At 39.4% G+C, this 17630-nt stretch overlaps 1 protein-coding gene across 2 annotated transcripts in view; it reads right to left on the bottom strand.

The window, feature by feature from the left end:
* Nucleotides 1-17630, bottom strand: part of LOC135220836 (peroxisomal sarcosine oxidase-like) — a 35383-nt gene that overhangs the window by 11553 nt on the left and 6200 nt on the right. For both annotated transcript variants that reach the window (XM_064258396.1, XM_064258395.1), the window contains exons 2-5: nucleotides 16608-16736; nucleotides 7535-7686; nucleotides 5606-5743; nucleotides 4971-5055 (exon numbers count right to left, since the gene is read on the bottom strand). In XM_064258396.1, coding sequence (XP_064114466.1) covers nucleotides 4971-5055; nucleotides 5606-5743; nucleotides 7535-7686; nucleotides 16608-16706 — 474 coding nt within the window. In that variant the 5' untranslated portion in view covers nucleotides 16707-16736. The remainder of the gene's footprint in view (nucleotides 1-4970; nucleotides 5056-5605; nucleotides 5744-7534; nucleotides 7687-16607; nucleotides 16737-17630) is intronic.

The following is a 17630-nucleotide window of genomic DNA, read 5'->3' as shown; positions in this document are numbered from 1 at the left end:
TCCAACAAGTATATTGTTTATTGTATACAGTGACAGGCTGGTGCGTATGTTGCAGGAAGCCGTTGCTTCCGATGGATTTTGAGGAGCACTAAATGTCCTCTTACTAATTAATGGATGACGCGGTTATCTTAGCTACAAGTAGAGAAATGTGCAAGAAAAAGTTAAAAGTATTATGCAAATTTTGTGCTGATTATAAAATGGTTATTAATGAGTCAAAAACTAATTTTTTGTGATAAATAATGATGATCAATTAGACTTACATGTAGAAAGTATTATTGTGAGATACACTCGGAGGGAGGTTCGTGGATTGTGGCAAGTTGGGTGATGTCCTTAGTTTGCACGAGAGCCGTACCGAGGCAGTAGTAAAAAAAGTTTAAAATTTTTTGTGTGGCTAACAGCCAAATGCCTTATGTATATAAAAAAGGAGTTTTCGATGCAGCGGTAATGTCAACACTGTTATATAGCTGTGAATCCTGGACAACTAATAATATTAAAGGCGTAGAAAAACAGTATAATAACTTGGTAAAAGTTATGCTTGGTGTTCGAAAGAACACGCGTATTAAATTAATGTATGAAGGAGGGAGGTATTCTGCCCGTAAAGGATATCATAATAAGAAAACAGAAATCCTTTTTGGTGTCCAAGAGGGAAAATATAGATGAAGAATTGCCATCCAATTACGTCTTTGATTTGTGCAGAGATAACGGAACTCCAGGTTATAGGTTTTTAGCAAACATATTAGAACAAAATGAGGAGCAAAATTCGTTGGAAATGTTTGCACAATAAGTACGCCAGAGAGCTGAAAATGGCACGAAATTCAATGCATACGTATCCGAGCTAAACCCTTCCCTGAGTGTACATGGTTTATTCTACTACCTAGTATGTCCCAGATTTCTGCCGAGTGTCATTCACACGCTTGCGTCTGATGTCTCATAATCTGAAAGTGGAGACAGGTAGATGGAGCAGAATCCCGACCTATTCAAGAACTTGCCACTGTGATAATAGTAGTGTACAATCAGAAAATCATGTACTTATTTCTTGTCCCTTATCTGGCGGTTGCCGTACAAGATTTAATAGGTTGAACTTTACAAGTGTGGCTAATTTGATGGATGTGGAGCCTGATTTAGTTGCTGATTTATGTAGGTATATTCATGATGTACTGGGATTATATCAGTGAGTGTTCACCTACCATTTATAGGTTTAATGTTTTGTTTTGGACAATATATAGATTATATATATATATATATATATCTATATATATATTTATATATATATATATATATATATATATGGTGTATGTACATATTGTGTGTGTAAAACTGTTTTGTTCTCAATGATTTTTGTAGCTAAAATAATGTACTCTTGTATAAATTTATGTTAGTACATAACGTATTGTATGTTTTGTCAATAAACTAACTAAGTGACAAGTCATGCAAATTGTAACTGATCTTCATCAGTAGGAATACGATACAGAATGTGAGTTTTGAGGTACGTCGCAATAAAAAAAAATATCAAATGGGAACACTGGTGGGATTACAAGCTAAAAAAAAAAAAAAAGCAAGCAAGACCTTCACCCATTTACGTTAACTACTCCTGGTTTACAAATTTCCCCCAGCAACACTTTCCCTTCTACGTTACTTTATTTACTAACAGGACACCTGGTTCAGCAAGGAAAAAAAAAACACAATCTCAAACATTTACTCACCAGGAAACTTGAAACAATCAGGGCGAGAAGCTGTGCTTTCAGCGTAATATGGTCGTCGGAAAACAACTCCACCGCATCACTATCATCAACTCCCGCTGAACAAGCAAGCACCAAGACCATACAAAGCACGATAAATCACTAACACAAACAAACACCTACGACACCAAAACTTCACACAGCTCAACAAACACCACAATTCCAACACAAGCAAACACCAATCAACATTAAGAGTTCACAACAATTCACAAATCAAACACAACAGAAACTCACAAGCTCAATAACCTTCAGACTGACAAGCACAACAAACTCAATTACACAATATCAAAACGATCCAGAAAACATACAATAGCAACTCACTACCTCTGACCAGACTGTCCCAAAAACTGCCAAATACAGACTGCTGCGGTCCGCAGACAAACCCAACCGCCTGCCAACTAGCAATTCATTCATTAGCTACCCATACACCAATCACTCTACTCTCTCAAAACGGAAAACCACAGACAAACCTTTTCCACACTATCTTAACAACAACAAATAAACATAAAACACGATATAGCAAATGTACAAAACATCCAAACCCAAACAACCTAACAAGACAACCAAAATAACCAACCACTCTCACCTCTCTCTTTTACAAGTGACCCTTGAGAACCACTACATCACTCCTCCATAACATTTAAAGACCTCCGACAGAAATGAATCCCCGAAGATAAATACATGTTGGATCATCAACAAATTTGGATTAATGGTGCCAGAATGCGACTACGTACATTATCAGAAAAGTCTCCTTAAGGAAATAACACGAGGTAATTCAGCAAGTTACCCCAAGAACTAAAATTATACGAAAATTTATATATGAACTTGAAGCAAATCTAGATAAAACAAGTTACGATACGAAATAAGTTATATGTACTATAATGATACTATATTTCATTAAGTAGTTAGATATTCGGCCTTTTCATATTGCATACTATAGTGATATAAGAGATGGGACTAGAGTTATGGACTGATTAAGTTTACCTGATGGGAAGTGAGCTGTATGGCCATTAATAATACCTCATTAGTGCGTCATTTACCTCAGTAACCTAACCGAGGGAGTAGTGTTTAACTGTCAACGACGTAAAAGAATAATAAAAAAACAATAGACATTCACTTCTGAAATAGCCACATTATTCACCGTGAAAGTCATTTTCATCTCTTCATTATATCCGAAGCCTTATCTATACAGCTCCACATTTATGCTCCCGTTTATAACAAACCAAAACTCTCTCAATAAAATAAAATAACTCCCTTTTCTGTGGAATATGAAAGTCTGGATTTGAAAATTAATATGCAATACACCGTAAGATTCTTTGAATATCTGTTTACATGTGTACACGATAAATAAAATTGCTGGTCTCACAGGGCCCTTTTGGTGAAGCGGAATCAGGCAAATTAGCATTATAAAAATAACACTAATTCGGCCTAGTATATCGGAGTACCTGGCACAGCAGTAACGTAACGTAAAAGACAATGCCGTAATCAGTACAACATACTCTGCTGCGGTTTGTCAAGTTCTCAAACACTGCATGGAGAACTGAATATAACAGCGCTAAATGTGAGGGCTAGAACCTTAACCACGTTCTCTCTTCAGTAAAACGAAAGACCAGTGTCATATACTACCTACCTACACTGTAACATCAGTGTAAAAAAAAAAAAAAAAAAAAACTGAAATACTCTAGTTGTGAAACAATGGAATGTAGTCAGGGAACAAAAAGATGAATGCCTCCCAAATCCAAGAAACATTAAATCAATAATCACTCCACATTTTGATCACGGAGTCCCTCACACCACCACATATATACAAACAGCACAATATCTCCTAATTGAGAAATGCCAATAATAAAAACTTAATACTAACAACAAAGCAGCATTATATACACCAGTGCTCAAAACTTACAAACGAGGTGGGTTCATACAAGCAATTTCATACGGCAGTTGAGAGAACTTGGAAAAACTAAACATTGGCCGGTTAGAACGGGGTGTGTGTGTGTGTGTGTGTGCTCTAGAGAGAGAACTTAACATGAATTGTTTTACTGCAATAGCACCTCAAAGATGCTACAACGACATTATCTATGAAAGAGTCTAAAAGAATGTAAAGGAAAAAAATAATAAAATGCAACACATACATAAAAATGAGTGACAATACAAAATGGATGTGCTACAAATCTATTTCAAAAGTCAGTCGTCAGCCCGACAATTTTACAGGAACTCTTTAAGGATAATTAGAAAAGACCATCGTCATCTTCCTTACTCAGGGTCACCCTGGCAACGGCCGCCAACTCCGGACTCGGGCAGGAATGAGAAGAATTGAAATAACATGAAATATGCAAAACATCATTGGCGGTTTAAAAACCCTCGAACTTTTAAATTTTCGTTCATTTAATTTCAAGTACGTGTGAGCTTTTGTCATCCTTTCTCTAAAGCTTCCCTTCAAAAATCCCACCACCCTGACTTTCTCTTTCTAGCCAGGTACGTGCATGATCATTTAGGCTACTGTATATCTCCCTGTACGTAGGTGACCATTGAAAATCATAACACATCTATACAAGACCTCAAAATATCTAATATACCTACTAGGAAAAAACACATTAATACGTACAGAGAGCAAAGTGCGTACTGGATGCCGTGGGAGCAATTGTATTCAATACTACTGCCCTTGCAGAGGGCCTTCTTCCAAATTGTCATTATTAATATTGTAATATAATTATTTCCGTCAACACTGTGATTATTATATTGCCATTGCTGTTACAATCATAATTATCATTATTGCATTTGTTCCTATATTGTTCGTTAATATTTTCGTAGTTTTATTTCTGGCTAGGATTCATCTTGACGAGCCCAAATGTTCAGAATTTAAGAACCGCTTTACCAGTGAGACGGAGCCCTGAGGAGATTGAGCACTTCTTTCCAGGGTCCGTCTTACGATAAAAGCTACAGTAACTAAGCTTCAGTCAACAAGAGCAAAGCTTCAGTAAAGAAGATCAGAGCTTCAGTCAATAAAAACAAAGCTTCAGTAAACGAGGCACAGAGCTTCAGTCAATAAGAACGAAGCTTCAGTCAACAAGAACTTGGATTCATTTACGTCAGTAACAGTGTTAATTGGAAATTAGTATTTAAGAGAGAGAGAGAGAGAGAGAGAGAGAATTATTCTTTGCATAATTAAAACCAGTATTACTTAAGTCAAGGCTGAATTTCATCAATAATTGTTTGTATTCAGAATCTTACCCTGAACGCCTGTATACACTTGTCAGCCAATAACACTCCGGCACTCGGGTCAACTACAGCTTTGTAGTTGGACGGGAAACTGGTTCTGAAAAGGGTACTCCGATTTAGTACTGATGCCTATCATCACCGCTGTATGTGAATTCTGAACTGCTTGAGTTATACTAGCCCTCGCAATTCAATGTCAGGTAACTTACAATTATCAGCAAAGACTGTGACTATCAGCAATGGTCATTAGGTTTATTTTTTGGGGGGAGGGGAGATATTCAGTTACCATAACTTAATTTCACGTGGGATTTTCTCACATACAACTGTTAAAAACGCTCTCCATTGTTGAAAGCAAAACTTTTTTTTTCTGGGTATGGTAGAATTGTTTATGTTAAGATTAAACTAGCTTTGTGTCAGCAGAGACTATTGCTAATACGAGGAGCGTTCAACGTATTTCACTTGAGAAAAAGACACTCACAATACCATCATCCCTTACTTCAGAAAACTCGCAACTAAATCTAAATTCTTCACGAGGTGTTACGGAAAACTTAGCTAAATGAAATTGTCATACTAAAGTGAATATTGCAATGTTCAACAGTGATATGATACTCAAAATAAATTTACATAGAAATGGAATCGTTTCTCTTTACCTGTATTTATCGTTCACCTCTTCGATTGCAAGAATCTGTGGTTCAAACCCAGAATTTCGGATGGACTCCTCCATTTTATGCAGCTTGTCTGCAGCAGACGTAGAGTCACCGGGACCTACGCAGACCAGCGGGTAAGGTCTGCAAAGAAGCACCAATATATTTTTCTTTCATCTACCCAAAAGTACTTATAAATACAAGTTATCGGTTAGTACTTAATTCATAAAATACACCAAGACAAAGCCCTTTATAACAGGTACACTTCTTTGCAGATTAGAAAAAGGTATGATGAGGTTCCTCTTGTAAAGGTTCGTTGCCCGTAAGCAATGTTCTTATTAGTTTGTAAACTTACTTCATAGCCATAACAATATTTAATGATTTAGCAGTCTGATCCAAAAGTAATTAAAAAAAGCAGTGTTAATCTTTATTACCAGATAATGTTACTAACATTATACGGAAGAATGGGAATCCCAGTTTCAACAAAATTCCTTCAGTGTAGGAATGAAAAAACAAACATACGTTTTGATATAAACGTATTGCAGTTATGTAGGTTCTTTGAAATGTAAGTACACAAGTACAGTACCACACACAATATCCACCAATGAGCACTGTACCTCAGAGTGGTCCCAGAGAAATACCTGTAATTAATCAGTACCCTAATCATCCAATTGACTGCAGAATCAAATAAGACATTTGTACGAGAAACACCAGCAGGTTAGATGCCCCTCTCAAATAAAAGTGAATATTACCATGACAAATGAAGAGGCACCCTTCCTTGTGACTAAATTGATGAAGAGTTAATAATTCCCGAAGGAAACCAGCTGACAGATATCCCTCATCACTATATGTACCACAGATTTTGATGGAAGATAATGCCTGGCACCTTCGATTATTAGATACGCTCGAATTGGATCCTTACACTAAAAGACAGAAGAGCATCGCTATGTTTCGCGCTGTAACCCAACACACACACGAATAGGAAGAGTTCCTTAATATGGGTGGCTAAAGACGAAAAATGGAAATAGTCTATAACATATCAGTCTTTGAAATGCTGAATCATGGATGAACTATGCAAACATTTTTCATAGCAGTAGTCATTATCATTCACAAAAGGCTTATCAGCGGTGTCTCTAGCAAACCAACCTCTTCCACTTTCTTGTGCACTCTTACATCTCCAATGCACCACATCTTTCAACAACAAGCAGTTTCCTCTAATGGACTATATCTCAAAAAGCAGAACAAGACAAGCGTCACAGCTACACACATCCCCATAAATGAATCAAGATCGGTCAGTCCCATGCAGAGGACTTCCAGAACATGAGCAATTCAATATGTCAACGCAGATGATCCATTTCCGGTGTTTAGCCACACTCTCTCCGCCAGGATATTAGGCCCAATCAGTTCCAGTATCTTTTCTACTCAGTCATGCTTAACACTTTGCTGTAAACTATTTAACATCTCCACATGACCAAACCATCTCATAACACTATGAACACAGTACATGAAAATAGCAAAACACTCAAACAGTTGATTATAGCAACAAAAGTTCGAATTGGAATTTAGAAGAAAAGGAAATTGAGAGTAAAGGTTTGAAAGCTGTAACAGGAGGAAAAGATCGCGGTTGCACAATAAAAACAATTGTTAGGGGAGGGAGGAAAGCAGAGTGGAAGAAAAGAATATAAGTGGAGGTACAGTAAAAGATATGAAAGGGGTTGCAGCTAAGGGTCGAAAGGACCCAGCAAAGAACCTTAATTTATGCCTAAAGTGCACCGTGTGAGGTGCACTGATGTGAGGTGCACTGATGGCACTACCCCGCTACGGGTAGCAACAAAAGTGAAAACCATGTTTCCAACAGATAAGGGAACCAAACGATTGCACTAAATGTTTGGAGGTTATTTTGAAATGAGAGAGGCAGTGAATGAATAACCTTACCGGAAAAGGTCAATGCCTGCTTGCTCTGCGATACGATGCCATTCTTTGTTGGAGTCAAACATGATTGAGGTCAAAGCTGGGGATCCATAGTTAGCCTGCCGGGTGATTCTGGAGTGACCACCACTGGAACCACGGGTATGAGGCAAAGGAAACTGAAAAAAGGTTTAACAGGCAATTCTGATTAGGAAACAACTTGCGTTTTTGTTTGCATTTATTTATTTAATGTAATAATAACTCATTTCCTCGTTGGCACCATGGCACCATCCATGACAGATACTATAGAGTAGAGAGAGCATATTATCAATTACCATTTAATTCTCACATTGACGCCATCTGGGTGGTAGTGTTCAGGGTCACTTCCAATCAACTGGAAAATAAGAATTACCGTGAATGAGGCCAGGAACCTTTTGACAATAAGGGTCTCAGAATTCTAAAATGAGTTGGTCTTCGCTTCGATTTAGTTTCAAATGAACAAAGCAGAACTACTCCTATAGAAAGTACCTCTATCAGGTGGAAATAGTTAACCTATACGTTTATATCAGGCTGCTGTTGAAGTGAGAATGACAGAAATGATGAAATTTAATCAATTCTGAGAAATAACTTTGGGGGAAGCTATTGGGAAACAAAGTTAAGAGCCTGAAAATTATGGTTCAATATTTCTTGCAGGATAACTGTTACATTATGATTCTTTTGATACACGTATAACAGCCATATTCAGTCACTGGAAAATCGCACATTTTTAAGGTATGGTAGACCTTCAGTGAAAGCTCGTCAGGTAGTTGAAGCTCGGCAACCATATAGTTAACTAGCAGCCGATATGTGTTGGTGGGGGGGGGGGGGGGGGGGGGGGGGGGGGGGGGGGGGGGGGGGGGGGGGGGTGGGGGGGGGGGGGGGGGGGGAAACCCACATCAATCATTTGATAAACTCAATTTTTTCCTCAGCAACAGGAGCCAATGTTGATTGCATGTGGGACTCTGATAATGCACTTTAGGTATGTGCATCTAGGAAACTGCAAATGATCTTGAAACTTGCAATTTGTTTTTTTGCAAGTAAAAACCTTCATCTTTTATATGATGACTCGCCCTAAAAATGGGAGGTATTGTCTAGAGATCTTGACTTGTGTTGGTCTCCCACCCAGAAATATTCCAGAAATGTTCCAGAGTCAATACAACACATGCAGGAGACAAAGGACTGAAGTGGGGGCAGCGGGGACGAACATCACACCAGGGGCAAGGAGGACCGCCTCACAGAGGAAGGGCATCATGGCTGGACAAAATACTACTTAAATTTAGCAAGTGATGATCAAGTCGGCAGAGAAGAGGAGGAGAGAACATCATTAGCAAAACCTCCTTTCATTTCTTCCTCCTCAATCTGTTCCCCTCCACCAGATGGGCGACCAAGAAACACACCTGAGGGTCTGGGGTCATAGGGATAAGAAATCTATTACTCACTATCTGCTAGACATCCAAAGGTTCAGTCTTCCTAGAAAAATTATTAAAACTCCATCACATTGTTATTGCAGTAATAACCAAGGACTGTCAACCACTCAAAACCAAAAAACTGCTTTAGTGAAATGTTTATATAACATCCATAATGCATGACCTCCAGAACATCTGGGAGGCTCAACTATTTTCTCACTCACTTGCCATTAGTATACATACTAACATATAATTAAACTTCAATTATCGGTCCAGTTTTGGTATCTCACTTTAATACCAGGTATTGATGGCAAATTTACTGTTGCTCAAATTTTACCTGTGACTGCCGTTACCCACTTGACCTTTTTCAAAGTTCTTTGTTTTTGTTCCGATATTCACGTGAATAGGGCTTTCAATAAGACTTTCGCTTTCTCGGGGATCATGCCCACAAACTATTTTGGTGTTGTTGGATGATGTTGTTGTTGTTGGGAGGGTATTCATTGTCTATGGAAGAGCTTAAAAAGTTAAAGATACATGAATTTTAGGATAGGATATTTATGATTTGTTTATTAGAATGAAAATGTAAAAAATAATGTGTATGTTAAGCAGTACAAAAAATATTTCTAATAAAACATCGCGTCTCTATTTTAATTTTTGTTGGTGAGACAGGGGTCTATTTGTCAGTAGATTTTAGCACGTTTTAATTTACGTTAAAAGTTAGGAATATAATTTTGACAACTTATGAGTGAGGAGAAAATCTTGCACACATCTCGAGTAAGCCGGAGGTCAGATCACGCCCTGTTCTTTGTCACAGTGCATTGTGGGTAAGGTTGGATAGGGTATTTTGAATGTCTTTTGTTATTTCTATCTGGAAATATGAGCATGTGGACAGGGCTGAGGCTTGGTTCCTTTGTTCTAGATTTCCCAACAAGCAGAATTTTGGAATTACCTTATTGAGAACCAGCTTCAGTTCATAGATATAGCTCCTTTATTGCGAAAGTATAAATCTTGTTCCTTGGGCTGTCTTTGCTTAGTTACATTTCACACTAATTTTTATGCTCCAAGGAACAAGCAATTACTTGTTGGGTGAAACATTGAACAGCCGAATTCTTTAAACTGTCTGAAGTGCAATTCTCCTTTTATTCAGCAGGAAGACAGACACTTATGGTATTGTAACCACTTGGTTACAGTTCCAAACACTAAGATGAGATGTGGGTGCAATTACAAAATAAGAGATCACTACTACGGGTTTCAGAGACAGTGCAAGCACGTTTTTTGGCAATAACTCTGTAACGAACGCTTGTATCAGAGCGAGATTTAGCTATAGTGTATTACACCCAGTGCCGTATCGTGCCGTATCCCTTTTTGGCACATGTCCAAGAAATTATACATGCGCCAGAAGGCCTCTTCGATTCTCTTGTCATACAGAAGAGTATCATCCATACACTTGTTTTCAGGGAATGTCCTTGATGGTGTCATCAAATCTCTATGTGCAGACATCTGAAGCTGAACAGTGCCCCATTTTTCTGTACCGATAACGCCCCCAGGGAGTGATCAAGGTTGTGAGTCTGTGGCTTTCTTCATCCAACTCCACCTGGTGAAAGCGCCAATGGGCACCTGCCACTGTCTTAAAGGAATGTAAAGATACCCCTAAGAACATGTCAAAAGGAGCAGGGGTGTGTGTGATGAGTCTCTCCTGCAGGAGGCACTGAGGTGTTGAAAGTCCACAGTGCGGCGGGGCTGACCCGACTTCTTGGCAACAATGACCATCCTCGCACACCATTCTGTTGCTTCACCAGTCGGTACCTCCTCAATGATGCCTTACTTGACGTCCTGGTCCAACTGCTTCTTCACTTCTGGTTCCTAATGCTTTGGCACTGATGCTGGGGTGTGGCATGCATAGGGGGTTGCCCCTGGCAGTAGATGAATATGGTGCAGCTTTCCCTCCATGACAGGGAGGGGCTCCCTTTCTGTACTGAATGTCAATGATGAGAAATGGCGCAACAGCCACTGCTCCAACTTCAGGACATTCTCCTCCACTGGTAGGTAGGGCACAAATGAGGGCTTAGGGAGGGACTGCCGAATGGGCATGGGTACCTCATGCTCCAGTGCGAGGCTTGCTGACGCCGGTAAGTGGTGGGGAAAGGACTGGGGTACAAGGCCAAGGTCCTTTCAAGCAGCCAATGAAAGAAAGAATGACCTTGCAGACTTGATGAAATACACTTCTTGGAAGGTTATCCTGTCATATTAATCACAAAGGGGGGCAGTCCCCATACACTCCAATCTAATGTTAGTAACATCGCGTACAAGCCCCGCAGCATCGTGAAAGGGCAGGCCTTTCAATGAGGGTCGGCAGCAGGGTGGGCCCTGCAACACACACACTTGGGCACCAGTGTCTACCACAGACTTGTACAAGGCTGTGACCCTTAGGCCTAGGGCTATGCACTGATGAGGACACAACCACTTGTATGGTAGGCTGCATACTAGGTTGTACCCCAGCAGTGACTGCCCCCGGTGTTACTGATGAAACAGGGGCATCATCCACCATCTCCTTGCTCCTATAAAACCATTTCAAGTGGCCAACTTTTTGGCAGCCATGACAAACACTAATTCTCACTGGGCAAAACACCTTTCTGGGCTTGTGTTGCGCTCCATAGTTCCCACACACACGAGCACTGATGGGAACCGAAGCCCTCTCATTACTCTTCATCGCTGCACACTCAGGGGAGCTGGGGTCTTTTGATGTCATGTGTCATGCTGGGGCATGGATGCATCTTTGCGGGCTGCCTCATATGTTGCACACACTGCCCTTAGGGCATCTACACTACAAACAGAATCACATGACCTATAGAAGTCTCTTTTCAGTACCTCATGCCTTAGACCTACCATAAGCTTTTTAATAACCATATATTCAGGCAAATCACAATGACAGCTAGGACACTGGAAGCCACAGTGCATGGCACCTTTTGAGAGCACTTTGCAAAATATTCACTAATGGACTCCTCACGCCCTTGCATATACAAAAAAAGCTCAGCCCAATGGATAGCCTGGTTTGATGCACGCAGAACCAAGGCCGTTATAGCATCCAAAGCCCCTTCTGGAGACAAGTTAGCCCACTGTAAATCACTATACCTGGCATCCAGAGTATGTTGCATGATTGCATCTCTGGGGTGCAATGAAGCCTAATGTGTTGAGTGCATCTGCTGGTTGAAGCTTATGTAGTGGTGGGGCCAGGGCCCTGGGGCCACTCTGTAGATGCAAGCCACTCGCCATTGTAGCCACATGGTCGTTTAGGGCTTGCAATGCATCTTGACCTTCGGCAACTACATGTTGAAGAGCTAGTGATCTTGATGCCACTCCGACAGGAATACTGTGGGCACCCTTGGAGGATCGTCGTGTCCTCCTTGCCGTGAAAGACTGTCTCCCTGGTGTAGACATGATTATTCTTCATGTATCCTACTCACTGCACCATGTAGGAAACAGAAGGAAACCCATGTATCACTCCAGTGCTTTACTACGCATCTAATCCATAGAGAGGTGTGATTGCAAAAGCGAGTTGCAGACACACGGGCAACATTGGCGCCAATCGCACTGCCCTTTTGGCAACAGACAGTACACATATTCAACCATCCTACACACTTTATTGTCTTTATATGAAAAATATGTTATGCCTCCCAGTACATATTATTATGAGCAATGGGTGGTCTGCCTACAAACCTCTAATGTCTTCGGGTTATGAGGACCAGGCCATAAATGGTTTTGAAAATTCTGTTCAAATCTTCTAATCCAGATATACACATTCAAAATACCAAATGCCTTTGGAGAGAAATAAAAAACTGCATTAAGCAGCCTGGTAACTGATCACAGTATTCTTTGCTACCAAGTTTCATGAGGACTAGCTGCTGCACTTTGTTTTTTCTTAATAGTAAGTGGTAATTCTAAGCCCACATTCCGCAGTAAAGTAGACTATGGCAGTTGACATTTTCTTATGTTACTTTACCTCTTGAACAAGAATTTAAAGTAATATATATTCGGTCGACTGCAATTAAACCGTAATTTACCTTTGTAGACTACATGATGGTACAAGGGTGTGATGTACTGACGTACTGAGTTCAAAGGTAAATAACAGATTAGTTACAGTCAACCAGCAAAATATTATCCTCAACTATAGTAAAGTAAGTAAAATACTGCCATAGTCTACTTCGACTGAACAATCTTCAAAGTTTTGGTTCAGAGCCAAGAAACTTAAACAAACCGCCATATTTGAATTCTGGCAGGGGGTGTGGGCTACGTAACCACCAGGGAGCATTATGTCTGGTAAGGAAGGACGGGGTGGGGTACTGGGAGAGAAGGCACAGGTACAAGTTGGTAAAGCCACGCTGGGATACGGTGGGAAATATCAATTCCCAATATATATCACCGACATCAAAAGCACTAAACCTTTGGAACACCAAAACACAATTGATATAACTAAATAAAGTTCCTTTGTAGGCCAAGCCTACATTCGTTGACACAATAAGGGCAAAAAGCCTGTTTTCTCAAAAGGCCGTGATCTTGACAGTACATTACCAACTTTTCATACTGCTCCGATTAATGGACTGAAAAGTCCTTATAACTAAGGAAACAGTTAACACAAGTATGTGGTAGAGTAGAGTTGGTAATGGGCCCAGAGGAGCAGGAGGTGCCAGGGACTGCTTTTGCCATCGTGTTCAGTTGATGAGTGAAGTGAAATACACCAACAAGTATTGCCAGGAGGAAGTTGCGGGAAGGGGGCGGCGGGTGAAGAGCAAGAAACAGGGTAGGGAGGATGGGATGTTGGTAAATGTTTACGTTTGTGGAAAAAGAAAAAAAAAGTAGCTATTTATGTGTTTGAAACCAAAGCTATCATATATTATTATTAAAGCAAAAAATATTGCAAAGAAATGTTGCGGTAGGGACACATTTTACACGAGCCAGTAATCCATACATACATAAAAATATATATTATATATATACACATTTTAGTGAATAATGAATGGAATATTATCAAGTTTCAAGGATCAGAGTGGCTTGTTCAGGGGGTAACTGAACTTAACAAGAAATGTTGAGCACAATTGTAAAAATCATGAAACCTGACTAGTGGTCCTCTGTCCCCCTCACCCCCCCCCCCCCACTTCCCGTACCCACCCTTAAAGAAAGGCAAAGTTAAAGCAAGAGTAACATACAGTTTAGGATACTAACCTAACCTACCCTAGTAGAATGTGTTACCTGACTGGGGGTTGGGCTCTGCCCCCCATAACCCCCCTAAAAAGGGAGGCAATCTTAAAAGTGTAACATATAGGTTAGGATAGTAACCTAACCAACCTAACCTATTAGAACGTGTTACCTGACGGGGGGGGGGGAAGCCTCCCGTGGGCCCCCCCAACTTAAAGAAAAACAATCTTAGAAGTGTAACCTAAAGGTTAGGATTCTTACCTAACCTAGTAGAATGTGTTACAAGACCGAAGGTGGTGGGGGGCCGTCCCGTAATATAATATGAAAGAAAATATAATAATAAGTAAAATTTTATCCAAGAAATGGTTATGGGTCAGAAAGGCTTGTAAAGATAAATATAGAGAAAAAGGGAGTAAAAATGCATGCGTAATTTGAAATGTCTGTATGTAAAAAATGTAATACCATCAATTTCACGTCATTGACAGGAAGGTCTCGAAAAGTCCTAAAACCACCTTCTCGCCCCACCCCTCAAGAGACTTCAGGGGCCTGCCTTCAATTGTAACGTAATATTGTAAGATATATAGGGCAACATTATGAAGTGAGAACAAGTCAGTGCACTTATTAAAGAACGGAACAGAAATAAAAGTTTGAAATAATATTACACAATTATAAAATAAATGAGGAAAAGGAATATATGTAATTTAATGCATGAATCTCCCCAAAATCTCCACTCTGTCCTATCGCAATGTAGGGTTAATAACGCAACATGACTGGTTAAATACATGTACACCCTACAAAACCCCCATTATTTCTCTCACTTAATAGGTAGTCAGTGTCTGAAATAATAGCTCCCTTATAACATGGTGCATGCGCAGTAGGATTGGCACATGCGTAATAGGATTCAGCGGCGTAATAGCAGTAGTAATAGGTGGATTTTGGCTATGTAAAGGTTTTTTATCGCTTTATTTCAGCTTGTACTTCGAGTTTCAAATGTCATAAATGAGAGAAAATAACACGGCAAAACCTTCCCCCAAGTGTTTTAACCTACCCAAATCCCCGCATTCCCATCGGTCCCCCTTACTATGGGACAGAGTTAATTACAACCGGTCGAAAAAATATTACTGTAAATTCTTGTTCAGGAGGTAAAACTGTATAGAAAAACGTCAACTGGCACAGTCTAGTTCGCCGCGGTATACGGGCTTAGATCTACCCAGTAAGTTTCTAAAGTTATACCACGATTCAGGTTAAGTGGGGGTTCACCCACCTCTTCCAAGTAAGTCTCCAGTATTCCAGGTTAGGTAACTTGCAACCATACATTTATTTTTTATTTACAGTGCCTAAGGTTAGGATGGGTGGAGTGTCAAGGATGGTAAAATCTGTTGTCTAAGTAAGGATCTGTCTACATAAGATTAGGTTGGGTTATGTGGAGTTAAGTTAGGCCGCAACTTTCTTATTTTAAGTAACAGTGCCCTAAGTAAGTTTGAGCGTCCATGGGCCACGAACCACTCAACCAGGTGAAGTTTAATACTGCACAGCTTTGTCTACTATTTATTTTGTGCCTAAAAAAAAAAGAAAAAAAAAGAAACCCGTTGCGGTTCCTCATATGTGAATATGGTAAATGATAAAGATTTGTTACCGAAAAGAACGCTAGACACTTCCATAGTATGCACTTAAAACAATTTAAATTACATTTCCTAAAATACGATTTGGCATTAAAGGAAAAATTTACCTTAGTTTCCTCCATATAAAAGATAGCTTGAATTTCGTAGGAAAAACAATAAATTTTTCCCTTAATGAACATAAATACTGCTGTCAATGTTTTATTACGGACTTCAGATTAACTGCTCAAGTGATTTTCGTCTACTTCCCTGGATGAGATGAAATATTCAAATAGTAACTTGAAACAATTTTTTTTCTTTTATATCAGACTCCAAATCCATTCAAAGTCCGTACATAACATAAGAACATTAATACCAGCGACACTTTCCCTAAGGAAAACATCGCTTAGAAAAAGGTGACGTTTGGCTCTGCCTGTACCTACATGCTCCTGATAAAATTCTAATTGAATACATGATACATCCTTAACTAACTAATTTGACATATATAGTCCGTGAAACTCAATTAAGACAACATAATTACCACTAAAGCACCTGCCAAAAAATCATTAGAGATCTAGGGTAGTTATCCGCGGCGGCCTAGACTATGGCAGTTGCGAGTTTTCTTTACAGTTTTACCTACTGAACAAGAATATTAAGTAATATTTATTCGGACGACTGTAATTAACCCCCCCAGGGGCCAGTACTAAACACGGCGAAATACATTGGACGGCCCCCAATCCCTATAGGGGATGTCGTATCCGCGGTTACGTTCCTTGCAGTCCGTGCGGACTGCTTCTGTAGAAATACATCATTATTCATTAGTACTCTGGAAAGATAACGAAATCAAATGAACATTAACGGTACCTGGTCGATGAGGATTGTTCTCCGACCGGCTTTGGCTAAATAATACGCAGCAGACGATCCCATGACGCCTGCACCGATAACTGCTACTTCATAATCCATGGCGAATTCGTAAAGTTTTTCCTCCAGCTTCTGAAAAAAAATATGTATAAACCTTGAATATCGGAGCAGAGCAAATTGAGGGTCACGTTCTCTCAAATCTGAAATGTCGTCGTCTTGTTTCACTGAGAATCGAAGGCAAGTAGCTTATCGCACATCGTTTTAATAACAATAACTGAGCCTTCATTTTGATATTTGTATTAATAAAAATTATCCACCTATGCTCAAGAATGACAGTTGATGTATCGATACCAGTCAAAGTTATATCAAGACTTATGAATAAGTGAAATTTAAGGCGTAAAAATCACACAAAAGATTTATAATGTGCCTTAATCCCGTTTCAGTAAATTGGTGAATTATGGTGCAATTTGGAGCTTCAGACTGCAAATACTAATATATAAGTGGAAGTTAATTTTAACAGTTTTGTTTCCTTTATGCAAGTTTCATTACCACATGATCCCCTACAAGATTCTTTCCTGATTTGACCAAGATGTCGAATGACCTTCCTCATCATTACCAGAGTCGCTGGAATTGCAGAAGTTCAAGTTTGGTGCGAATGCTTATTATTTTTTTTTTTTTTATTAAGGCGGCAGACATTCGGCTCGCTTATTCATTATGTTAATAATGATTTATTTTACGCTTTTGTCTTTTATTTTGTTTTCTTTCTACTTCCTCTTTTATAGTTCATTAGTTACTTCTCAATTTCATTTTTCACTTCGGTTTTATGCTGCTTTACCAAGGTACATTCGGGTTGCCAGTTAGGTTGTAATAAAAATAATAATAATAATAATAATGATAAATAACATGGATTATTTTATCGATTTACTAAACCTTTGAACAAGTAAGTAATTACCTCTGAAAACTTCTTGTCAGCTTACGGATGACATGTTTAAGCGCTTAGATATGAGAGAGAGAGAGAGAGAGAGA

This window comes from Macrobrachium nipponense, chromosome 2, assembly GCF_015104395.2.
Source record: "Macrobrachium nipponense isolate FS-2020 chromosome 2, ASM1510439v2, whole genome shotgun sequence".
Taxonomy (NCBI): domain Eukaryota; kingdom Metazoa; phylum Arthropoda; class Malacostraca; order Decapoda; family Palaemonidae; genus Macrobrachium; species Macrobrachium nipponense.
The sequence above is the reverse complement of the archived record's forward strand: the minus strand, read 5'-3'. Positions and strand labels throughout refer to the sequence as shown.